The 25215-nt window shown below is 44.9% G+C and overlaps 1 protein-coding gene across 1 annotated transcript in view; it reads left to right on the top strand.

The window, feature by feature from the left end:
• Positions 1-24489, top strand: part of LOC146179076 (uncharacterized) — a 69617-nt gene extending 45128 nt beyond the window's left edge. Inside the window, exons 6-15 of the mRNA XM_084579592.1 lie at positions 1329-1579; positions 2498-2798; positions 3866-4044; positions 5017-5193; positions 6200-6379; positions 7812-7991; positions 15516-15651; positions 17381-17664; positions 18965-19046; positions 23510-24489. Coding sequence (XP_084435718.1) covers positions 1329-1579; positions 2498-2798; positions 3866-4044; positions 5017-5193; positions 6200-6379; positions 7812-7991; positions 15516-15651; positions 17381-17664; positions 18965-19046; positions 23510-23828 — 2089 coding nt within the window. The 3' untranslated portion in view covers positions 23829-24489. The remainder of the gene's footprint in view (positions 1-1328; positions 1580-2497; positions 2799-3865; positions 4045-5016; positions 5194-6199; positions 6380-7811; positions 7992-15515; positions 15652-17380; positions 17665-18964; positions 19047-23509) is intronic.
• The last annotated feature ends 726 nt before the right edge of the window (positions 24490-25215 follow it).

Genomic DNA, 25215 nt, shown 5'->3' with positions numbered 1-25215 from the left:
ATCTCGCGTGGTTTGAAGGTCTGCTCAAAGAGGTTCCTAAACTTAAACATCAGGACATAATAAAATATATAAAGCGCAACAAATTCGTGCACAGTTTGTCGCTTGACAGTGCTTAGTGTTTCAACCATTATAACCAAATAACAATCTTTAGGTGCATTTGTCCTTGTTGTTTAAGTCGGATACGTCGCAGCAATGAAGTGCACAATACCTGTCATAGGATGCCCTCCCCCAGTGGCGTCGATCAATTTTCTTGACGCTGTGGTGGTTAAGCTGAGAACGTACTAGGTTAACACGGCTCCTTACAGGCTTGTGTAACAGAGGAGTAAACAGAGTTTAAATGCGACACCATGGCGATTATTAATGGTCGACGTCGTCTGCCGGAGGCCTAATTTTATGGGCTTTTACGCTCTGTCTTCCATTTGTTTTCGCCATTAGATTGTTGCCTATAGGTGCCGTCCTAGCATCGTTGAAGACCGGGGCATCACTTATGTAGTTACTGCAGTGCGTACCGTGAAGACGCAATGCCAGTTTCTCTTTCACAGTATTTACACCGTGACTGAGTATCGTGAATTACCATGAACTCCATGCTAGTTTTCTTTTTTTTTCACGGCGTAAGAGAATGTATGGAGCAGGATTGTGCAGACTCCACTGTGGATTTCACTGTGTCGGAGACTCAAAAGTGTCAAAGACATACCGAGGCAGAGCTTTCGTTTTTGAAGACATCAACAGTGGCTTTATCTTACAGAATGGTCAATGCTTCTTTAACTGCGAGAAGAGCCCCCAAAGACATAGCGGAACGAAGTTCTTAATGGGCTATTCTGTCTTTCAAACAGTACCCGAAATCAGTCCCCCCCCCCCCCCCCCCCTCTCCCGCCCTCCTCAACTTTTTCGCTTTCATATTTTATATTTTGCCAAAATGGCTGAAAAAAAAATATTGTATTCACCATCATTACATCTGGCAAATAGAGCAATCTGCTGGCCACATGCATTTATCTTTTTAGCTCTGAATTAACCACTTATTAAAATGTCCTATGCCTAAGCACGGGCCCGTAGCTTCAAAAACCTAATTATTATATCCTAGTCTGCACTCGTCCAAATAAATTCGCCTTCTCATGGTGTCAGATGCGTTCGTTGTAACTTGTAAAAATAAACAACATCCCAGTTTTTAAGAAGACGTCATCGATACCACTTGTTTTCCAACCCGTATATTTTTTCTCCTATCGCACCTCACGTGTTTCATGATTCACATTTGCTACAGGTTGTGGCTGCATTAGATGATACCGGAGCAACAAATATTTGGATCCCAAAATTTCTCACTCCATTTCCAGGTGGTACGTGAATCTGTTGGAGCCGTACATGGTGCAGCTGGTTCGTATCGACTGGGGCCGTTCCTCTCCACCTGGCCCAGACGGGGCTGGAGGCACCACAACGGTGGTGGTGCGGGTGGGTAACAACAGGCCTGACCTGGGTGCCAACCCGGTCTGCAACCGCTTCACGGGATTGCTCGAGGAAGGCAGGCCACTGTTCCTGCCCTGCGCTGCGCCCATGCCCGGAGCCTTCGTCAGCATACACCTGGAAGGTGAGTGATATACAGATCGGCGGATTTTTGAACCATAATGCAGCCGTTTTTGATGATGCAACCTTCTCGAGGAAAAAACTTATTTGTCCCATTGCCCAGGCGGCGCGCCTTTTGCATTGTACCGATGGATACAAAATGTTTTCCGACAGTGGCGTATCGAGCTAGTTGTAATTTTTCATGACAGCTAACAATGCAACAGAGCATAAGTTTAAGACAGGGCTCTTGTGTCCCGTCTTTTCGCCATTCCTGTCTTTAAGTTGCAATGTTTTGCATTTTAAGCCGTTACAAAATTATCTCGTGTTTGTATATGGCAATGGTCCGCGATAAATATATAAGCGCATATCAACCAGTAAATTGAGTTCGCGGACATCGAATTAATAATTCATAGCTGAATTTGTTTTGCTTGCAGCGTAAGTTTCAGTCTTAGAAGCCCATCTTCGGCTATAGGACATCAAAACTGTTTTAGGAACATGAGGCGAGGAAAAAACAACAACGTGCTGTCTTTGCCAAAATTAACCAGGCTGCATGATTTGCCTTTTTCTTTTATTCTAAAGCCAACATGGATTACCAGAGAATGGCAAGTCGTTAAGAAGTGAGGACAGCAGCTCACCTTTACTTTGCACCAATTTATAGCTTCAGAAATGGTACGAATTTTCTGCTACCCGACTGAGAAGCGGAATACGCTGCCTGGTTACTTTTGGCAAAGACGGTACACGGGAGTGTACGTGTGTGCAGCAAGATACCTTGGGAAAAAGGCGTGCACTAAAATTTGCGAGAACAGTGCATCCTCGAATGCTTACATATTTCAGGAGATGAGGTCCTGTTTCAGACGATCGCGGAACAAGAATTTTAGCTGTGTGCAGAAGCTGCAACATTTGCGAGGAGTTTGAGTTCACGTCGCACGTTCTCTGAAAACAGGGCCAGGCCCGCTGTCCCTGTGCGAAGTGTTCGTGTACACGGACCAGGCGCTGCCGGTGGAGAGATGCCCGTCGTTCCGCGACCAGCCCCTCGGCTCGGCGGCCACGTACCACGGCAAGTGCTACGCCTTCTACAACAACCAGCCGGCGCCGTTTGAGATGGCACGGCGCTTCTGCGAGGAGCGCGGTGGCTCGCTGGTGGACGAGACGAGCCCGGCTCTGCAGGGCTTCCTCAGTTGGGAGCTGTACCGCCGCCACAGGCACGACACCGAATCGGGACAGTACTGGATGGGCGCCAACAGGTGTGTGTGTGTGTGTGTGCGTGCGTGCGTACTTGTGTGTGTGTGTGTGTGTGTGCGTGTGCGTACTTGTGTGTGTGTGTGTTCGCGACAAATTTGCGAAGCGATGAGGCATTCTAAAATTGCCCTCGGATGAATACCATCGACGTAGTCTCATAATGACATGGTCAACCGTATTTGCACAGGCCAGGGTGCAGGTTCTAACAGTCGAGCCAGATTCGAGGTTTCGTTGATACTTCTTTTGAGGTGCATTCTGCCGCTTCAAGTTTTTGTCTTTGAATATATTCGTATACAAATCGTACAAACCCATTCTTGTTGGGTTAGAACTGTTAAAACATCTAGTTGGCTAATCGAGAAGAGTGCAATAAGTTTGCTGTGTGGATAGGTCTGCAGCAACTCCACGGCGCAATATTTGCTATGACATGACGTTTATCCGGGTCAATTTTGTTTGCGTGATATGGAACAACTGTTGCATAGAGAGGTCACACACATTAGTAGTGCAAGCACTACTTTTCATGAAAGTGGTGCAATAATACATGCGTGTATGCTTCCTCCGCTGTTTCCTGGGGAAGTAAATTTTCCGAAAAGGAAGCTAGAATCCCGTAACAGCGTACTTATCAGAGTGTGATCGCGAGTTTGCAAGTTTTTCACAAGTTTGCAAGCCGCGCATGCATTTTATTAGGGGGCTAAACCAGAGCTAAACAAAGGCAACACGCGCTCTTTCACCAAGTCATTGTGCAATGAAAAACACCGTTACCTAGAAGTTGCACATTTTTGGGCATGAATGGTATTAACCCTACTTCGTGAGAAATGGGCTCCAGACAAAAATCTGGCAACGATGTATTTTCCCCCTGAAATGGAAAGGGGTTACACGTACTCGTGTGCTACATGCAGTAGCATGCTAGATCGCTGCTACAGAGAAAAAGTAGCATTCAGTTACATTTATAACCATCCTCAATTTTACTCTTTCATGTCTGCCTTACGGCTTCTCATGCGCTATTCAGAACGATGCATATTGGCTGAATCGATGATAATGTTTATGTGCTTTTCTTATTCGTTCCTGCACGCAGAGATCCACGCGATCCCAGCAGCTGGCGGTGGTTGAATGGCCGTGAAGTGACCATCTCCTTCTGGAACGCTCCCGCCAACTCGATGCTTGAGAACAACTGCTCGCGGTTCGACGGCAACCGAGGCTGGCTTTGGTCTGACACCGACTGCGACCTCCCGCTGAACTTCATCTGCCAGCATAGTGAGTACGGCATGTCCTCAGGCAGGATCAGCGTACAAGTACCCGCAAAAGCTGCGTGTGTGGCCGGGTCTGCAGCGATAAAGCGTTCTGAGTTTGGTGCTGCTTTAAATTTATTCATTCAGCTCTTAATCGACGGAGTAATTTTTTGTTCTGCTCTTTTGCGAACGTTGGGCTGTGCATCGCACCGCATTCATTCGCTGAACGCACCAGACTGTAGCTAATAGGCGTTAATAATTGTATTGAGCGGGGCTGTAAGCACAGGGAACATGCGAACAACGAATGTTGTAGGTGATTTATTAGTCAGATCAGGCTTGAAACGCACCAGATACTGTAGCAATATTTACAACATTTTGCCTATCAAAATTCAGCCTTTTTAACTTTCACTTCAATTCACTTTTCTAATCATCATTATTAAGGTATTTGGGGTTCTCAGCATTATAGACAACAAACCATTGATTTCTTTGAATGGGAGCACGTTTTAGCATCTCGATGGGTTTAACATGTAAAAATCTTGCTTGCAGATGTACCAAATTCACAAAAAAGTGCGCTTTTGGCTTTGCGACTGCGAACATGAGTTCTTTTACTCTACTAACGCCAAAGATTAACCCCATCGCAACAATTCTCTTTCACTTCGTGCCTGGTAGTATATAGAACTACTACCTCTTTTTTTTTTTAGAAGCCTATCGCTCGTTTCTGAAGACCGACTCGTTCGTTTTACTCAAAAGCCAAAAATTTGCGGTGGAAGCATACAGGAATAAAAATTAGAGTAATTGTGTAAATATAGCTGTTGCATACTTGAGAGTGCAATATTTCACCAGTACCACTTAAAGATATACTACACTTACATGAGAGAAAACACGCGTGCCCATAGACCTCTGGTTACTTGGTTATTAGCAGCACTATGACTGCTGCGCAGCTTTGCATCGGTTACCAATTTGCTTGTTTCAAGTCAGAGGAATCCTTTTATTCCAGGGCCTACGACATGTGGGAAGCCGGAACGGCCACCCAACTCTACAGTGCTTGCCCGGAATTTCGACGTCGGATCCGTGATCGAGTACAGGTGTGCCCCGGGACACCTGCTCGTCGGTCCCAACATTAGGACCTGCTTGGCCAACGGCTTCTACAGCGAGTTCTCCCCAAAGTGCAGATGTAAGTCCGGCCGCCTAACATGTATACCTCTTGTGTTTTCATGATGCTGCGCATAACGGGTATAAAGTAAGGCAATTTAGTAGCCAGAAATATTGTTCAGGGGTTGTTATACCAGCCGGTCGAAAATAGTGGGCGAGACAATTAGGCCGAAACGAGGAGGGATGCAGCGTTCAGAAAATTTCTGGAGTCTTCTGACGCGGAAACACCTCCATATGGCAAAGCCCTTGACATAAGGCGCCATGAAACTGACCTCGAAGTCGAACATTACTGTTACCCAGCTGCGCGTCTCGACATGACATCGCACTCGCGTTTTCGTTTATCAGCCTCCAGGGAGCACAGAACAGTTTTAGCGATATGCTTCCTGGTGCCTATTCGAGATTCGCACATGCGAGAAATGTGAAAGGATAACCACTATCCCATAAAGATTATTGATCAATCGTTTTTCTGCGACACTGTGACATGCATGGGCCTTTGCGGAATCCGACGCAATTATCAGCTGATCATCCTTTTCCAGAGCAGGCTGTGCTTTTGCTCTATATATAAACTTCAAGCCACAACCTCTTACAGGTGAACAAGAACGTCATTCTTCCGCCCTTCTGGTCTGCCAAACGTGGTAGTTTTACGACAGTTTTATTTACAGTGTGCGATAATTTGTGAGGGTAGCCTGAAAGTCGCAATTCCTATCAATGCTTTGCGAGGAGTAAGCACGCTGAATTGAATATAACACTGCCTACGGTTCCTTTTTTTTTTTTCTGAGAAAAGAATTGTATAATTCTTGGAGTGGACGGAGGTGCGAGAGTGCAAAACACGATATTCACTAGACATTTTGCAACTGATAAAGGTGAAATGCGCCTGTCCTTTAATTTTGACGACGTCAAGCACTGCACAGCCATTCAATTGAACCGCGATCACTTCGCTTTTATCCTTCAATGGCAGATCACTTTAAGGCTCGATTGGTGGTTTGATTGAGCGAACCATCAAATACACTTTGCGCTTTCACTCGCAGACTTGGAGTGTGGCCCTCCGGCGCCCATCCCCAACGGCTTCCTCGACCTCGTGAACGGCACGCGACACTACATGAGCGTCGTCGAGTACCGTTGCCGCGAGGGCTTCGTGCTCATAGGGCGCAGCTTGCTTGTATGCGACGTCGATCAGCGGTGGAACGGCCCGCCTCCAAGATGCGAGCGTAAGTACTCGTGTCGAAAATGCGTCTAAGACGGGTCATTTTTCTTGCACCGTGCTCCAGCAAAAGTCACAGAAAGTCATTCGACTTTTCTAAAACTGTGACAGGACGACACCATAAAACACGACAGGGCAAACGGGCATATCATGTCCCGTTTTATTTCGTCGTCACATAAATCGTTATACTAGAGCAAAGAAATGAGAAAAGCACGGTAGGACTGCATGCGGCGATGTCGCTGCCGTCGCTACCCTTCTCACTGACACCCCATCCAGGCCAGCCTTGTTCAAGGGAGTAGTTTTCCTGAATAGAGAAGCAGCGCTAAAAGCTTGTCAGACATTACAGACTTTTAGTTTACTGCTGCCGCTTACCGTGGCCGTCTACCGCTGCCGCGCGCCGTCAGCATAGCACGCGCTGATTGGTCCCTGCTTGCGGAGTCCGTTGAAATTTGACGTGGCTTTAAATTTGACAGGAACGTGGCGCCATCTGTCGCTTTCGGGTGATCTGCGCATGCGTGCTGACGCTCACGCGGTAGCGGTGCGGTAAGCGTTAGCGCTAAACTAAAGGTCTCTATTATCAAACACCCGCTCGTGCCGCTTGAATTGCTTGCCAGTGGGGTCGGCAAGGAAAATTTCCGGTTTCTTCTTGCATCGCGGAGCCGGGAAACGAAATACTTGGACAACAAAAAAAAGCATATATGTATTAAAAAACTCGGCTAAAATGTATTGCACGTACTCTTCATTGCTACATGAGCGGGGTTAAAAAGGCATAAGCTCTCGCATTAGTGCATCATACCAGTTCGTCGTCGTAATCAATGACGTGCGTAATCGGAAGCAGCTGCTAAGGACAGATGTCGAATTGGGAATGGCACTGTACAAACAAGGGCCCCTTGGCTGTTGTGCTTATTGAAGAGCCCGTAAATGTTCATTACAATCGATAGAGGGCACAACAAAAACGACAGGCCTCTCCACTTTTGCCGAGACAAGAAACGATGCTAAATAACTCGGTATTGATACGCGTTCTAAATTTACGGTCCGGTAAGAGCATTAGTCAGTGACGCTCGCTGATTAGGCGCTCCCTGCAACGAGACGAGAGCACATTTTTTTTGGAATTGATTTGCATAGCTGTAGCTGGAGCTTCGCTTAAGGGACGAACGCCAAAACGCTTAAGGTCACGATGCACTTCACCAGTCTGCCAATAAAAGAAACTTAGGAGTGCGCTTTCAGTCCTGCGAAGAAAAGAAAAGTAGCCGATAACAATTGAGAACAAGCTACTAGCGCGAAACAAGTACGTGCACGAGCTTCTATGCGTGCAGTGCAATTGCAGAAACCCTTGTTTCTGCATCGGAGCTCCCAGACAGCTGTCAGTAAATAGCGACGTGTGTGTGCCCGAGCTGGCATGGAGCATTGGTCCTTGACGTCGTGTTTTCTGGCCGCAGCGGTCATGTGCCGGCCGCCTCCCGTTGTTGCGCACGGACTGGTGCGTCTCTCCGCCGCTTCGACGATCTTCGGCACCGTGGCCGAGTACGACTGCGAGCCGGGCTACCAGCTGAGCAGCAGCGCTCGCCTGGTCTGTGGACCGTCGGGCTTCTGGCAGGGAGATGTCCCCGTCTGCCTTCGTGAGTATGCCTTACGAACCTTTCCAGCGCATCTTTAAGCTGTGATTTTCTGCTAGCAATTCAATTATCTTGAAACGGGCTAACACGGAGCATTTTACGGGAACCTCCTAAAAAAAGAAATCATCAACGCACGAACGAGGTAAAATGTAGGTCCTTTGAGTTCCACTCCTGCGCTTTCAGCATACAACCCACAGATGTCGTTTTCCAACTATAAGCTATAGTTTATAATTGTGTAGCAGATAACAGGGGTACTTATAACACGGGGCACAGTCCTTGGCCCCCATTGAATTTTGGGTGTCAAAATGCGCATGTGCAGTATAGCATTTGTGGCGAAAGCTATAAAAGGGGGCTAGCACGAAGAACAGGGGCTAGCGCGTATAGCATAGCCGAGATGTCGCTCCTGACAGGTAAAGAAATGACGGCATGGATGCGTATAGAAACGGCACAAATTCGACGAAAGTGTGCTCTCAACAAATTTTGTTTTATCGGATATGGCACTTTTGTGGAGAATATTTATGAAAAAGAGGTGTGGAATATGACAAACCGAAATAGTACAGGAACCGAAACAGAAAAATCACCACCCCTCTTCCTAAATCTTGCCACGAGTTTTGTTTCGTAGTCTTCCAAACCTTTTTTTGTAATTTGGTTTCCGCATAAAAAAGAGCCACATATCCCGCAAAAAAACAAAACAAAACAAGTACGCGCTTTGTCGGCCGTTCCGTGTATGTCCTGTTTGTATGTATGACTCCCCTATGACATAAGCCATTTTTTTTTTCGAAATAGCACGCGCCTCAAGTGGCCTCCAGCCAGCTTGCTTTGTGGCAACATGGCGGCGTCGTTGAAATGACGGCTGCTAGCTTCAGCTCCGATTTTTCGTTCCCGCTTCACAGTGTTTGTCGTTCAGGGGAAACGGCAGGCGTACAGAGATTTTGCTTTGTCTGAGGATGCGCGCACCTCGAAATTTAGTGGTGAAACGCGCCATGGTTACAGGTTGCCTCCTATTTAGGTAGCTGATAGGTTTAATGCGGGGGCGTCGCTGAGTGGTCATGAAGGTCCCATAAAGCGCGGGAGGTTCAAACTATTTAACCACTCGGGACCCAAAAGTCGACTTGAAAAACAACGTTTCGATGATGTTCCAGTAGCACGCATCTTTTCTATAACATTGGGTAATATGCTGTTTCTATAATAAGTAATTTTTGGTCGCGTTGTCGGGAAGAAGACAATGTGTGAATAATATTACATAAAGTCGTCACTGCGCATTCTGGCTAAAAATGGCGCTGCATGCGGCTAACAATACAAGAAATGTCCGGAACATTCGTTAATTGCGTTTATTTCGATTTTTATGCTCGAATTTAGAGCTTCAACAATGTATGTAAGCATTTATGGGAGGAAAACATTATACCTGTTTTTGAGTCTTCTAGGATATCCCGCCTTGCTCGTATTGGCGCTACATTCAATGAGCCGGCCTAGCTGCATTGCGTATAAAAATATTCCCAACTGTAATATTCACCGCCGGGCACGCGAGTGTAATGGGGGCCCACTATTTCCTTGCTTTTTAGTTTCTATTTCTAAACCATCGTTTCACATTTAGAAGCTCGTGATAAGGATCAAATAACATCTTGTTCACAGGTGATAAATGTACGGCGAGAAAATACAGGCGAATAAAAAACAGTATACTGCGAAACACAAATCCTCCATAACCTATACCTGACATGTCATAAACGGCGCAGCCCTGCCTTTCTTTTCTTCTTGAAGGACTGTAGAATATTTTGAAATGCATTATCCCGGAACAATTAACATTTTTATAATTAGTTGCTTTGAAAAAAAAAACTTCGACAGAGAAAGAAAGGGGATTGTCTGCAAGAACAGACAGCAGAGAGATCTGGCACTACTGTGGGAAATACTATTAGCACCAGCGCATGGCTCGTTCATCGGTGGTAGAGTCGAGCGTCACATGCGGAGATCCGCGTAGGTCGGTTTCTGTGTAAAAATGGAAAATTCGCCCTTCTTGCCAAATATTAGACAGATTTAGCTTACCGTTATTTGCGATCCGCCACCGTGACCCGCTACCGTGCGTGGGCGAGGTGCGCACAAGCTGATTGGTCTCGACGCGGCAGGTCTGTGCCGATATCCAGTATGTGGCGCCATCTATCGGCGTCAAGGGATCTGGGCATGCGCAGTGGTATGCGCGGTGGCGGATCACGGTAGCGGTTCGCGGAACACGGTAAGCTAAAACTCTCTATTAGCACCGGGCAAGTGGTGCCGACGAGTGGTGCCGAAGTGGGCAACCGGCCCAGATTAGAGTAAAGCCGAACGTGACAGACGGCAGAGCAAATGATTTTCATTTCGCAGTATAACTATTAACGCTGCAGGAGCAATTAAAAGGTGCCCGTAGAACGGAGAAGTGAACATATACAAACAGGGATGTCTATCGCTACGTCACTACGCTTTTATATGTTTCCGACTACAGTGGTTCTACACTACAGTTTCTTTGGCCATTGTGGTAAAAAAAACTGGCTCCGCATATTTAAAAAAAAAAGGATGAGGCTGAAGTGAGATGATGCAGTTAAATCTCGATTTAACAAAGCTGAGGTGAGCCACGAATTACTCCTTTAACTCGGAACTTCGGTAAATGGAGTGAGGGATTTCTCGGTCACCAAATTCAATGAATCTGATCATATGATGTACCGGCCTCTAGAAAGTCACCGCGGCACCATTTTGGCAAAGCATAATGGGGCCGAGAATGAAATTGCGGGCCGCGGTAACAAGCGACATCACTAGAGCGTATCGAAAGAATCAATAAAAATTGTTACCTCATCTCCCGAGCAGAAGTCGGCGATTTTTGCTCTCTTGAGTGCGCTCTGTAAGCAACGATCGCACGGATTCCTTTTAAGTTGAAGTGTGCACAGCACGTATTTCGTCCCCTTATGTGTCCCAGCCAACTGATTCCGCATACAAAAACCATCACGACCTCAAATGCAGTCTGGGGCATTCCATTCAAATTCCCAAATCTCGTTTTGCAGGGTGCAGTTTGGTAAAAGCAGGACGAAACTGCTCCGTGATGTTACCGTTGTCTGGTAATCAATAAATGTTGGGCGTTCTCTTCAAAACAGACCAACAATGACCAGTTTTTCAGCTTGACTTTTCGAAAAGGCTCGTTAAATCGGGAGAGATCGCGAAATCGGTTTCGTCATTTCGAGTTAGTCAAAGTATTTGGCCCTATTGGCTTTTGAATGGAAACAGGAATATATTCGCTGAATAGGGAGTTTTGTTAAGCCGGGTTTCATTAAATCGGGTTTGGCTGTATTAGGCAATGCGTCACCGCTAGTGGCGGTCGAGCGCATTTTTCGCATACTTCCTAGTTCCTAATAGAAAACCTACAGAACCGTGCCAAAAATACGACAAAATGTTCTGTATTTTGCATGTTTACGACAAAAGTTTTGTCTTAAACGGCAGAATTTTCTGCAGTTTTCCAGTTCACCCCTATTACCAGGGACTTTTTCTGTAATACCTTTCTTTAGTCTCTAGTTCGTTAGTACTTTTCTATTTTAACTTCAAAATTTCTAATGTTACTACAGAGATTCATGCTGTCACGACAATTTAACTATCAAACACCGCACAGAAATTCTGTCGTGGCAACCGAAAAAATTTTGTACTTTTTTTTTCGACTGGACTGTCCCTCATGTTGGTCGGAATAATAGATTCTTCAAGAAATGAAAGCAGCAGATGCAAATATCAAGTCGTCTTCACTACTTTTGTCCATTTGTCAGCAATTATTTGCTACTTGTATCCGTTTTCGCGGACGTTTTTTGTAGTTATTTTGCTAACAAAATGACGCGTGTCGCCATTTGCCGAGATGAGAACATGGCTTGCTTTTTGTCTTGATGGCAGTTTTCCAAATACATTTGTCAGCAAGTGAAAAGCATCAACTTTAGAGTGCGGTTGTATGTGTATATTACATGACCCTGAATTTTGCTGACAAAGGGAGATTGTCTCTGTAAGTATGCTCTGAAAGCCAGTGCGGCTCGTATTTTATTATTGTTGTAATGTGATGAAACCATTGTCCAAGCATGCAGGCTATACCACATCAAATAATTTACTAAAACCACCCGTGAGATTCTCTTCTTGCAAAGAAGCAAGGACGCCTATTGTGATTCATGATCGCTCAACAAATACCAAAGCTATAACAGTAACAGTAAAAAAATACAAAAGTCACCTTGTTATACTTACAGCGTAGTAAATTTCACCGTGCCGTCACATTTGCACCTATGTATTCATCCCATTTTACGAGTCATGTTTCCATCTCGGAGACTGGGGACACGTCCGCGCACGTTAACCGAAGGTCACAAGGTGCATGCGCCATTTGCGCTTACTTACTAACGCAAAATTAGCAATCAGGTCGTTCCTCCCCACTGGGAAAATATGTTAGTTTTAAATACAGCAGTATTAGGTAAGCAGCTTGGATTTCTTTCTTTGTGCTGTATTAAACAACGCAACTATGGTCTTCAAGCTTTTTGAAACTTTGAACGAGTGGAGAACGCGCGCGTTTTTTTTCGCCGAGGTTCTTTGTGTATTAGTTATTATTGTGTTTATTGTGTTCAGTTCCGATGTGTGCCTCTGTACTACTAAAAGAAGAGGCGCGAAGCCGCTTCACGGTCTGGCGACAAGGCCTGAATGGAGGTCGGCGCGCTCTGATAAGCCCGTCACCTGGGCGTCTTCACGGTCGTCTCCTGGGTGTACAGCATAGGTGTCGACGAAAGACGCGGACCCGGTTGAGAAACGTGCGAATACAGTGTGTCGCTTCCTTCCTTTTGGTCGCTTCCTTCCGGCGTCGCGATTGAGGTTACCATTCTTCACACCAAACGCTGGTGCTTCCTACGTGGAACGACGCAGGATTGTGAGAAAGAACAGAAAACCTGATGCGGCTGTCGCGTGAGCCGTGGCTTCCAGAGCACTACATAGATGTGATCTTTGTTCTGTTTGCTTACCTAGAAACGTTGGTATATCCTCGGAGAAAAGAGAGCTTAGAGAAATGCTCGATACGAACACCGCATAAGTGAAAAATGCAGTTAATGGCCAAGTTTAATTATGGGCCTCTACGTTGGTGCAGCGGGCACGATAAGCGATCAGAAGGCCATACTATGCACCACTAAACGCTCCGTAGTTGTTCCTTTCGACTAAGACAAAAGCAACACTGGCTCCGACATTGTCTAACTTTGAATGCTTAAAACAGCATTAAAGGCGCTCTCGGTTGCTCGTGGGGCGCATTTTCTGGGGGTACCGTTACATCGACCTAAAGCGGCTGAATATAATTCCTTTCCTTTTCGCATTTCCAGCCATACGTCACTGGCTGAAGTGATACCACGCCCACACTGGGCGGTCATTGTGCTCAGATTGCGATAAGAAAACGTTGGGCGTAGCACGGACCAAAGCAGTTAGGAATAGCATCAGTAGGCGGATTAGCCAATTAAGGGACAGAATGGTGTAGTTGAAATATTCGGTATATCGTTCTCATTTCAAACGGTCAAACGATGCAAACGCGTGGAAAAGAATAGTTTGACAAAAACACAAAAAACAAAAAATAAAGCTGCCTAATAAAACAGCTCAAGATTCTATCTATTATACCTAACAATGACAAGTCTGGGGTCAGTGTACCTGTGCTCTTCTGCCGACCTTTTTGTTTTCTTTTCTACACCAGCCTATGGTGTTAAGGATACTAGATTTTTTTTAAAACTATCGTTAGTCTTGAATTTGTGCTGTATTTCTCAGACATGAATGTGTCGGGGACGCGTGGTTCAGTTCTCTCAACGGTAGAGTGAACGTTGGGTAGAGTCCTATTAGCAGCGTTACCTAGCGGAAAAAGCAGAAATTTTATGACAGCGAATAGGAGCAGCAAATAAAAAACTCCTCCACCTGTCACTAATGTTGAAATCGGCAATAAAGAAAACAAAAAGCTTCTGTGGCTCAACAAATTAGCGCTATATATTTGTAGCGAAAGCTACACAAAACTAGTAGAAGCTCATTTCGCAGTGTGAGGCAGAGGTCACTATTGCGCATGCGCCGTTACCATGCCAACGCTGTTCCACATGTGGTCTGTCGCTCCGCAGTAGCAGAGGAGAGCGCAGAGGAGTAAAAGGGTAGTTTCCGCACTGCTGATGGGGGCGCCGCCGTGGAGAGTTGACTGAATGGAGCAGGAAAGCGTCTGCCGGCATCACATGCGCAGGGAACGCCAGCGAACTTTGATGTGTTCAACGAAAGGCTAGATGTAATGCTCGGTCACCCACAGCCAAAGTTATCGCTCCACATTCGGTTCAGCAGTGTAGAACTCCTCTCTGATTTTTTAAAGCTTTTTTTACTGACAATTTACAACAGGACAGCTAAACAACATTCCCTGGAGGTTTGTTCTCTTTTAGGTAGCGTTATGGTATGCTTTTGATTCTAAGCAGCCGTAAAACCAGTGGTGAACACAGCCAGGACGTGATATCATATGTTAGAGTGTGGCAACAATGACACAATAAAATTAACTGCACCGAAATCATTTACCGCTTTCTATGGATGTATATTTCTTTTTAACTTGTTGACAAACGGACAGGCGAAAAACGAAGAAGTTGTTAGACCCAATCGTTGAGAGATCAGAAATAGTGTCGGGGACTGTTGTGGACCACTTGAGACCGGAAGCGGGGGGGAGGGGGGGGGATTTTGTGCGGACTCCTGCCACAGTTGCGGGACCGCGTCGCAGAATTTGGATTCAGTCAAGGCTACACTAGATTCTAAAAAACGCGGACCTTATAAGCTACCATGTTACGGCTTACAGAGGACGTGGGGAAGAGGTTACACGAAAGCGTAGGTATGCATATCGTTAGAAGGCGCTGACTCTTATGAAATTCTGAAGTTGCGGCGGCGTCCAACAGTGCAGCCAGAGCTCGAGTTTCACTGATGCCAGCATCAACAAACGCCGTAAACGCTCTCTCTCCCTCGACCCCCCTTTCCTTCGTGCGCTCTTTGTTTCCGCACTTCTCTAGAGCTTTTTTTTCGCTTTGAGAGACCACAGTCGGCTCTGAACCCCCGTGCTTTCAGCCCTGCGAAATTGGCTAGCTAGACCAGAGCTATCGCACGATCTTTCTTTTTGTTTGTAAGTGCAGGCTTCGCGAACTCCCTTTTAAGAAATGCTGCCTCAGGGCGCAAAAATATTTTTCACAACGAAAAAAGTGCTAGTTGAATGAGAGCACAGTAAATTTCCTCACGGGCCATGCTGTTAGGCTAAATACATGCTTAAAGCGTTGTACTGGTACATAACTCAAAATGTGAGAATCCTCCACACCGCCTTCAGACGTCCTTCTAGTGATGCTACGAATGCGGTTTTGAAGGTCACCCCTGTGACTCCCTGCTTTTCTGGAACCTTGTGTCTCATCACACATACAATGTAAAACACATGGTCGATATGAACTCCCCTCTGTTGAGTTCCATTCCACTGACAAGCCAGATCTTGCGCCTTTCTCACTCGTGGGTGACGTGACAACGCAGGGCCGACGACACCGCGACCTGTGATGACAACGACGACAACCACTACGACCACAACAACTGAGGAACCGCCGGCACCCCCACGCATCAATGGCCACACCGGCGGAGGCAGCGAGGGTCCAATGATCGTTCCCACGAGGTGAGAGCTTTTTATCACAACTTAGTTTTATTCAAAGTAGCGGTGGGACACCCTGGTTTTCATTTTTCGTGGGGATTGGAGGACTTTATGTAGGAACGCAGTTTTCGTTGCTGTTTTTTTTTTAGCGATTATTCTTTGCGGCTGATAAATTGCCGCTCTTTTTGCAGTAGTATATTGGAATATTCCTGTGCGGCTGAAAGGCACTGATATAGTTAACTACAACTCGTAAATAAGGATGCATACCCTTGAACAGATGCCCTCCAGTCAATAGGGCTCTCACGAGGTCATGGTTAATTCCATCTCATGGACGTATTTGCCGCCGTCTAGGATTTCACTTTTGGATCTTAACCCGTGCGCCATTAGAATCTGTGTGGGTCATTGGCTTGAGGGCATTATTTTGAGGCAATCATCGTCATCAAAACTCACATTTAGGTTTCCCCTATTTTTAATGATATGGCGACTTGCGGCTAGTACTTTCGAGGGTCGGAGCTCATAACGCTAGTGTAGCTCATAACGCTAGTGCTACCGAAATGCGAGAGCTAAATTATTGTTCTCGCGAATAAATTTTTGTTCACAGTTTTGTCTACATTAATAACAACAACAAACAATTGATAATCAATAGATCAATTGAATATTGCCTAAAATACAAGAGGCCGTAATTTTACTCCAGAACCACGACTTTGTCTACACTGATCGCGAACTTCCGTTCATATCCTGGTGACATAGTATATACCATGGTGGTATGTACCAAAGCGGCCGCAACTTATCGGAAATGACGCGAGCGGCATGCACTTTGACGGACACCATCGTAAGGCTAGTACGGGGCAGTCTACATTGCCGATTTTGTATTAGTAGTGTGAGCTAAGTTGCATTAGAAGTGGCGACCCGCCAATTACCTACCCCATATCCCAGTAAGCGATTGGTCGCACTTTAATTGAGGTTCTTGTCCGTTCATCTGTCTTCTTCCGGGACGTAGTGACGATAAGCGTAACACATGTTCTTATTATTTTTCCATCACAAATGCAAGGCACCCTCTTCCGAATACATGTTTTAGCTGGTCGAACATGTTTTTGAAACGTTTCTTTGTTCACTGTACAGGTATTTGATTCACTCGTTCACTCTATTTGTGGCTCTTCGCTTCTCATTGAAGATGCATGTACTGCGAATGTGCAAAAAGGTACATGTATTTATTTATAGTTCCTACTTGTTCTCTTTGTATCTTTCTTCGTTGTGATTGCAGATGTTATATATTTAAAGAGCTGTTAGTGAATGAGCGGGAATTTTGAGTGTTTTAGAAATCGTGGCGTCAGAGAGACCTGTGCACTATTCAACGAATCTGAGCTAACAGAAAACTAGTAAAATTGATAAAATCGACTAGCGCGGCACAATAAATGGGGAGAAAAGATTTATGAAACACCTTGCCTGGGGAGGCGAGAGCTATGTCGCATCAGAATAGAATTTTTTATAATTTTGTTTGTGGCGGGCCCTGGATGGGCAAATGTTTAGATCAGTGGCGGCATGCATAGCTCACACAGTGGTAGGTGATTAAGTTACTGGCATGTATATAATACATAATCGATTCTCATGGTACTGTCTTCCGGAAAATACAACTGTAATCGACCATCTATAGGTGCAACGAAGTGTTGAATTTGTGACATTCTTCAGAATTGCGCAGGCGCCGAGGTACTGCCAACACCCGCTGAAGGTTTTTTTCATTGCCTTATCGCAGGTTCCACCCAGATTTCATGCCTGACCGCCCCGACCAGAGGCCGACATTTGTCACCACCACTGTAGCGGCCCCTCGGCCAACGGCAACAGCCACTGTTCGGGCGACGCAGCGCCCACGGCCCCAGCCGACGACGCCATCGCAGCCTCCTCGTAGGCCAGCCTTCCGGCCCGTGGACCACGACGTTGCTGGGTCAACGGGGCACCGCACGGTGTTGGCGCCACCAGACTTGCAGGGTGCTTTCGGCGATGACTCAACGGCGCGCGCAGGGGCCAAGCTCAATATGGGTAAGGCTCGGAGATTGCCTCATTAATTTTCAATGATCTTGCTTTAGGACAGAAAGGGGAGTGAGGTACAGGTGATATTATGAACTTTATTCTGAGTTATTCTTTTCGGTGAATTGATTTACAGATGCCATGGCAGATGTCCAATAAGTTTGCTAAGTTGCACTGAATTCGTAATGCGCTTTCGATTTTTTGTTTTTTCCTCTGATTTTAAACATCCAGCTGTTAAAGAGCCTCCAAAGCGTGAACCAGTTACGATCGAAAGATACTCTATTTGCAAAGAAATAAAAAATGTGGGGACAGGTTAATGCCATTCAGCTACTGCGCTTAGTGTGATACCACATAATGTATGTATTCTATTTCGTGTGTTTTGTCCTCAGGTGATTTGCTAGTTTGGTCCAAAATTTTCTGGAGTAGGGACATTGCTATGAGAGCACTGGACCCATTGAAAACATCCCGTGGATACGTAGCTTTTTCAGCGGCACGTTTGATAGCACCATGTGCTAAAAAAAAGCGAGCGCAGTTCTTTAAATATATGAGATAGGCATGTGAACGAAAAAAACTGCTAAAAAGAGGCAAAATGTGTTTGCGAGCTGTTTATATACTAGATGATGCAATTAACGTAAATGTGCAACTAACCTAATTTATTCTCAGTTTTCCATGCCCTGAAATGTGACTAGCTCCCTTTTTATCTTTACACCTACCAGAAAAAATATACTGCGTCTCTTGCAACTATAGATATCAGTTAATCTCCTTGTGTAAAATCACAGGTAATAGGCAGGTGTGTGGTTGAAATGAAATTAAGTGCACCATCATACGATCTGCTGGGTGAGGCCTCTTCTGCAAATAATCTGCCACTTCCTGTTCTTGCAAAACCCCTACCATTCTTATGTCACTTACTGTGAAAGCAGATGTATTATGACATGTACAAGACTTTTAGTGCCACTGCATGTCTGAAATGATGAGCTTGATAAAGCGAATGATTTCTATGCAGAGATTTAAAAAAATGTAATCATGGGTTGCAACTGCTGGCCGCTCGGGTTCTCAATCAGACTGGTGTGTTTCTACTGCTTGAGTACTAGTGAAAGTTTATATGTAAGTCAATTTTTTTCACCTCACATCGGAAGCACCCCAGAATGCCGAAGACCGCTATCAAGTCATACGTTTAGGCCTAAGCCTAAGTGTCCTCCTAATATATGTCAATATTTTACGTGGCATTGGTAATTTAAAACTTTGTTTTGGAATTTTTCAATTCAAACTAATGGTCTAAAATTTATTATTATTCTATGTTTTGCAACTGCAGGTGGCTTCATAGCTTTGGGAGTCTTCGGAGGCTTCGTGGTTCTAGCCGCAGTCATCACCATTGTTGTCATTGTCATTCGTCGGTAAGTGAAGCATTTGGCAGAATTTTTGTTGCTTCTGTAGCTCTTTACATTCCATTTCCTTGCAGCCCCTCTATAGCACTTATTGGTGGCACTCCTTTCAATAATGTGCACAGTGACACCCCCTTTTCATAACTCCAGCACTCACTACATATTTGCCTTGAAATATGTATGTAATATAGGTTCCTTAATGACTTAGGTATTTTCGACTTGTCAGATATTACTAAGAAAGCTTCATTGGAAAATAAGTGATGACCTGTAATGTCATAATCTCTACACAAAGCATTGAAATTGTGGCCAAGGGACTGTGTGAGCAGCCTAGTACACTTGAGAATGGTGAAGTAAAATTCTGCTGTCTGAGAACAATTTTCAGAACCGTTGCAGATGAATGAAAATGCTTTCCATTTGAAAAGGAACTGCTTTCACCACTTGGATTTGTTGATATGTGCTTTCTCACTCTGCACTTAAGACTTTAAGGTTACAATTTCCACATGTCCAATCCGTGGTGATCTTACAGGACAAGCAAATTCAATGCTTCAATGCCTTGATGAAGGCTGCACAACCAACCGTGCATAATTACAGAGACACATGCCTGAGCTTGTTTTTTGTATGAATGGATACCACACTTTGATTGGTGTATGTGCTGCATTTTTTGGTACCATAACTGGATTATGTAGAAGCACACACCTGAAATTACTTCCAAGGTGCAGTTACTTTTCCAATTATATGTTTTTCAGTACATGTGCCAAAGTTAGGCCCACCGCATCTAGCTCACGGAAACAGAGGCGATAAAAAATGTTTCGCTAAGCTCGGCGTAGTAGTATTATGAATGGCGTGATTTTGGTGCCTCCATGCAAATATCGAAAGCCTTAAGAGAGGCCAAGTTCCATGAACCCAGATGTGATGGTAAAGGTCACACAGCAACAGATGAAGTACAATACACCAACACATATCTTTATCCAGACATGCAGTACCTCTACCTGCCACATAAATACTGATGCCATGTGACATGCCGAGGTAATGTTAACTACATGCATATGCATTGCGTTTTCATTTTTCAGCTCACAATAACTAAAAAAGGGAATATGAGAAAAACAAAAATATGTCTGCAGATGCCTGTGTTAATCATTATACACACATTGCCGCCAGGCGAAGTAGATTCAAATGTAGGTTTTTTTTTTGCCTGCATTTCAAAAGGTTTACGAAGAGGGAAGTCCCATGTAGAAGGGCTAATTTTGTTCTTCTCGTGTATGTACACGTTTGGTATGGCAGTCAGTATCTGTGTCGAATATCTGTCTGACATCGTTGGCTCTGGGTAGTTTGCGCGTTCCTGTTGATGCCAAAAGAGCTTGATGGGAACTGTACAGGTGACCTGACACGCCTGCTGACTTGTGCATGAAAATTGCTTTTGGCAGCAATGAAGCCGACCTCCATGCGGTAAAGCAGTATCCTTGGCTCACACACACAAAAAAGGTCCTAGTCCAAGTAGCAGAGTAGAATATGACACAATCATTACAACCTGGTTTTGACAGAATTAGGATCCACAACAATGAGTTCATGGAAGTTATTACTTCAGCTGAGGAAATAAGGTTTTTTATTGAAATAAAGATATTTACCTTAAGAAAAGAGAAAATTTATACAAAGTACCTTGTACATGAGCTCAGAAATTTATTTGCCCAAAGAAAAATGCAGCGGGCTCCCACATCTATGTGGTTGCGTAATGCATCTATGTTCCAAGTGTGTCTCAAGACATTTACTGGTTCGCTGATGGCTTGCGGGCGAAAATGGATATCAACCAGACATGCCTTGGTTCAGCACAAGTGGATATTTTAAGCGCCAAAAACACAGTCATCAAACGTCCAGGGCTTTCATTGAGGTTTCGCTGAGAACGATACATCCAGGCGATATTTTTCCCCTATTTGTTAAAGCAATAATAGCCGATTCATTGAAAATTTGGTCTGAAGTTTGAGCGGCGGGAGAAGAGAGCTTCAGCTGATCCAAGCAAGCAGGTCTATATTAGTTCCATGGAAGGCGAAGAGTCTGCTTTCTCAAGGAGAACACCAATGAAATGCAGGCTGCTAATGTCGGCGAATGTTTACAGCATTTTTCGTTCTTTGAGTTCTGCCTTTACGCTCATAAATAGGGCAAGCATATAGTCACTAACATTGGTATTTCATGCACACGACCGGCTAGCCGGTCTTGTTCATGCAACTGATGGGGTGTTCAGATTTCCTGGCCCAAAATATTGCTTGGTTGTTAAAGCACAGGCAATAGTCCTCATATCACATATGCAGCACGATAGTGAGAAACCTGTAAATTATCATTTAAATGACTAGGGCTATGAGTTAAATGAATATTTCTTCGATTAGCTGTTATAAAAATCACTGTTAAGAATGTATGTTCTGCATATCAGTTATAACTGCTGGATTAACTGTTTGACATTCCATTGTACTTCATACTTGGTATTATGCTTAAAGTTAATTTGTTCTTTACATGTAGCAAGAAGCAATCATGTAATGTAATGTAACATTACATTGGCTGCACCTATGCCCTAATACTTGGTTTGTTACACAAGATATCTCAAGCCAGATATCGAACTGTGTCTGATGTGCATGTTTCGATCCCAGTGCCAATGATTTGGTGCTCAATTGTCCCCTCCAATCTCCCACACCTTCCCTCTCCCTGAAGAAGTGTTATGCACCCAAACTAAGTGGTTTTTCTATTTTCTGGGCACTCTTCTTGTGGGGAAGGAATGCATGTATGTTCACTCTGGTTGCATGTGTGGCACACTCTCTAATAACGAATAGTGTTCTCGGCACGGTGTTGTTACCCTCCTTTGGAAATGCCTTTTCTTCCGTTTGTTATTTTGACATATTTTTGGTGTATTTTGAATTTGCCTTTCATTTGTGTCATTTTTTGAGAAATTATCCATTTTTTTCCTAAAAGATGACACTGCCAAAATAACAAAGCTCACATTTTAGACAAATAGGATTTTCGGAAAATGATTATAGAACAATAAATCTATAGCTGTGATCATTTTCTTGAATAATTTAGAACATACATTAAACATTTTCCATGCCACCAGCAGAGCTTACTGTGAAGTCTTGTTTCAATTCAGACTACAATTCGATATATGATTTGTAGTTCGTTTTGTGCAATACAAGAGGTGTTATACCTCAAGTATTTGTATCCGAAAACAAAGGTTTCTGATATGAGACAAAATCTTGGGTATTTTTCCCTCTTATCTTTGAAAAGGAATGAGTACAAAAAGAGCAACAAGCACACCATGAATGAGCTGTAGTGGATCATTCGCGGGAACATAACCTCATATATTTTTGGTGTATATATGAGAGTTTTTTCAGCACTATGTTGCTCGAATCTATGCTATTTGGGCCGCTTCGTTGATGCTTGTGGGCTGGTACTCACGAATCTGCAGAGCACGTAAACATATTACTATCTGATTTAATGAGGGACATGATACAATTTGCAAGGCTTGTTTTATCTGGCGCCGGGCTCCAAATTGCACCCATCATTGCAGACATTGAAGAAATCCATCTAATGTCGCTCATTTGTCAGCAGTAAAAGAAAGGAAAGACAAAATCATGTGAATAAGGTCAAAAATGCATGGCAGGATTTAAAACAGCTTTGATGATTTGAAGCAGCTTCCAGTAATAAGAAATAATTTCAGCAAAAGGATGAGTGTTTTCTGTTGCCCATAGACCAGCCACATTTCGTGCAGCTGTTTATCAAGGCATTAGTTGATAATTGGTTTGGTTTGGTTTGTGGAGTTTAACGTCCCAAAGCTTGAGGCTATGAGAGACGCTATAGCGGAGGTCTCCGGAAAGTTAGACCACCTGGGGTTCTTTAATGTGCACTGACATCGCACTGCACATGGGCGCCTTGCTTTTCGTCTCCATCGAAAAGCGGCCGCCGAAACCGGGATTCGATCCCGCAACTTTGGGTACAGTAGTCGAGCGCCGTAATCACTGCGCCACCCCGGCGGGGAGCTGATGATTGGTTCCGTTCATTAAGAGGGTTTTGGGAAACGTTTAATAGTTGTTATCTGCTGCGTTACTTCATAGCTTCCACAGGTTTCAATTCCTTACAAACTCGAATTACAGCTGGTTGAATTTACTTCTCACAGCTCGATATGTAATTTGGTGGTACGGTCATGGGAGGTACTTTCTTTTCACTAACGACAGTGATGGCTTGGTCATGGTGGGAGAAATTGTCCAGGCGATTTTTTTTTCTGCCTTCCACCACCGTTTGTGCGGCATTAACCCTCACTGACCCTTCGCGGTTTGCCTGTTGTGCCCTTCCCCTTCCTGTCTCTACCCTCGCACGCTAACAGGTCACGGTAGATCGGTGTTTCCCGCTCCTCTCCTCACAACAACGCAACCAATCAACCATCCATCCAACCAACCAACTCGGGGGCGATCTTGCCGCTTCATACCTTCATACCACAGTGCGAGGCAAGGGGAGTGCGATGGCGTCGACCGCTGTCGCGGATCCAAGATGGCGCCAGGAGGTGGAGGGTCGAGCGGTTGCTCGTCGCTGGAGCACTCGCCTGTTGGTGCTTATGCCGAGCATGGCTTGCAGAGGCACTACAAACGAGCCTGGGAAAACCTACGCTACGACGCCGGCGCCGCCGGTAACAAACTTTCACGCATCGACACGCTAGACCATCCGCACGTGTCCTCCCGGACGCTGGAGGGATACCGGGAGGCCAACGAGATCACCGTGAATGACGTCGCTGCTCTGTATGGCAGGCCGCACCGGAGATGATGGCGATCGACCCCGTCGCTACTGCCTTATGATAACCAATGGACTTGTCAATGCTCACTTCAAGCGGACACTATTGTTTGCTGAAAAGGGCTATGCCGCTGGATTCGTAGAATTCTTTAGCGCTCCTGATAACTGATGTCAACACAGGGCCATTGGCACCCTTCACAAGTAACTAATTTACACACACGAAGTGCTAGATATCAGGGTGCTGTGTTTCTGTATAGAAAGCTTTAGGCTACCGGAAGCGTGCCCAATGAAAGAAGCAAATGAGCGCGAGCTCTCCGGATTTTTGCGTAAATTGTGAGTCACAAAACGTGTGAATCATGTTGGGACAGCAGTCACTGGATTTGGCGGGCTGAACATTAGGTACATTCACATGCTGTTCTCACTAGTGACAGAGAAAGAGCTGTATAGTTCGCACGCAATTTTTCATGGCAGGTCATTAGACAAATGTTGAGTCATGCGATACTTTAGTAATGGAACGCAGCAATTCGTAGCTTGTTGTGGTGTTTTGAAGGAAAATGACTCTATGCGATAACAATTTTTTAGAGGTGATGATCAAGCCACAGTACATATATCTGTATACTTCCAAAGACTCCATGCCTTTCCTTTTTCTTGCTTTTTCTAATTACAGTTAAAACTCGATTTAACGAAGTTGATGGAAGCCGCGAAATATTTCGTTGAATCGGAAACTTCGCTCAATCGAGAGGCATACTCGGTCACATATTTGATGAAATCGATTATTATATGGTGTCGCGGCATCAAGGAAGTACCGCAGCTTCATATTTGGGAAGCGTGAATGCGCTGAAAATGAAATCGTGTTTTGAAAGTACGTAGCAACGCAACTTAAACAAAGACCCAGAGAAGTTGTACTGTTACGTCATCTTGAAATACAATGCCAGCTTGTCCATTATGCTATGTAGCTGCATTGAAATTGCGGCTCGCGTAACCACCGACATCGATAGCGCGTATGAAAAGAAGCAACACAAATTTTACCTCGGCAAGAAGGGTCCCAGGTAGGGGACTAAACTTCTTTCCCAGCAAAGACGTCGCTGATCTGCTTGCTAGCGGTTCTCAAGCAACATCTGCACGGATTTTTCGTGCGCTCTTCCCTCACGTGTTCGGGCAAACTTTCGCAGCATATTAAGGGCAATCATAATTTGTCCCGGTGTTGGCATGCGGCACCGCTGCCGACACTGGGTTGACGGGCCGACTTTTTACCGCTAGCGAAATCCCATGAATTAAAATCAATATAACTCGCGTTTCGCAGCGCGTAGTTTGGCAAAAGCGGGACGTAGTTGCTTCGCGATGTTACCATTGGCTTGCAGTCAATACATTCTTGAGCGTTTTGTAAAAACAATAGACCAAAAATAGGCTTTTTCACCTT

This window comes from Amblyomma maculatum, chromosome 9 (assembly GCF_055883805.1).
Source record: "Amblyomma maculatum isolate TAMU_Amacu chromosome 9, ASM5588380v1, whole genome shotgun sequence".
NCBI classification, from domain to species: Eukaryota; Metazoa; Arthropoda; class Arachnida; order Ixodida; family Ixodidae; genus Amblyomma; species Amblyomma maculatum.
The sequence above is the reverse complement of the archived record's forward strand: the minus strand, read 5'-3'. Positions and strand labels throughout refer to the sequence as shown.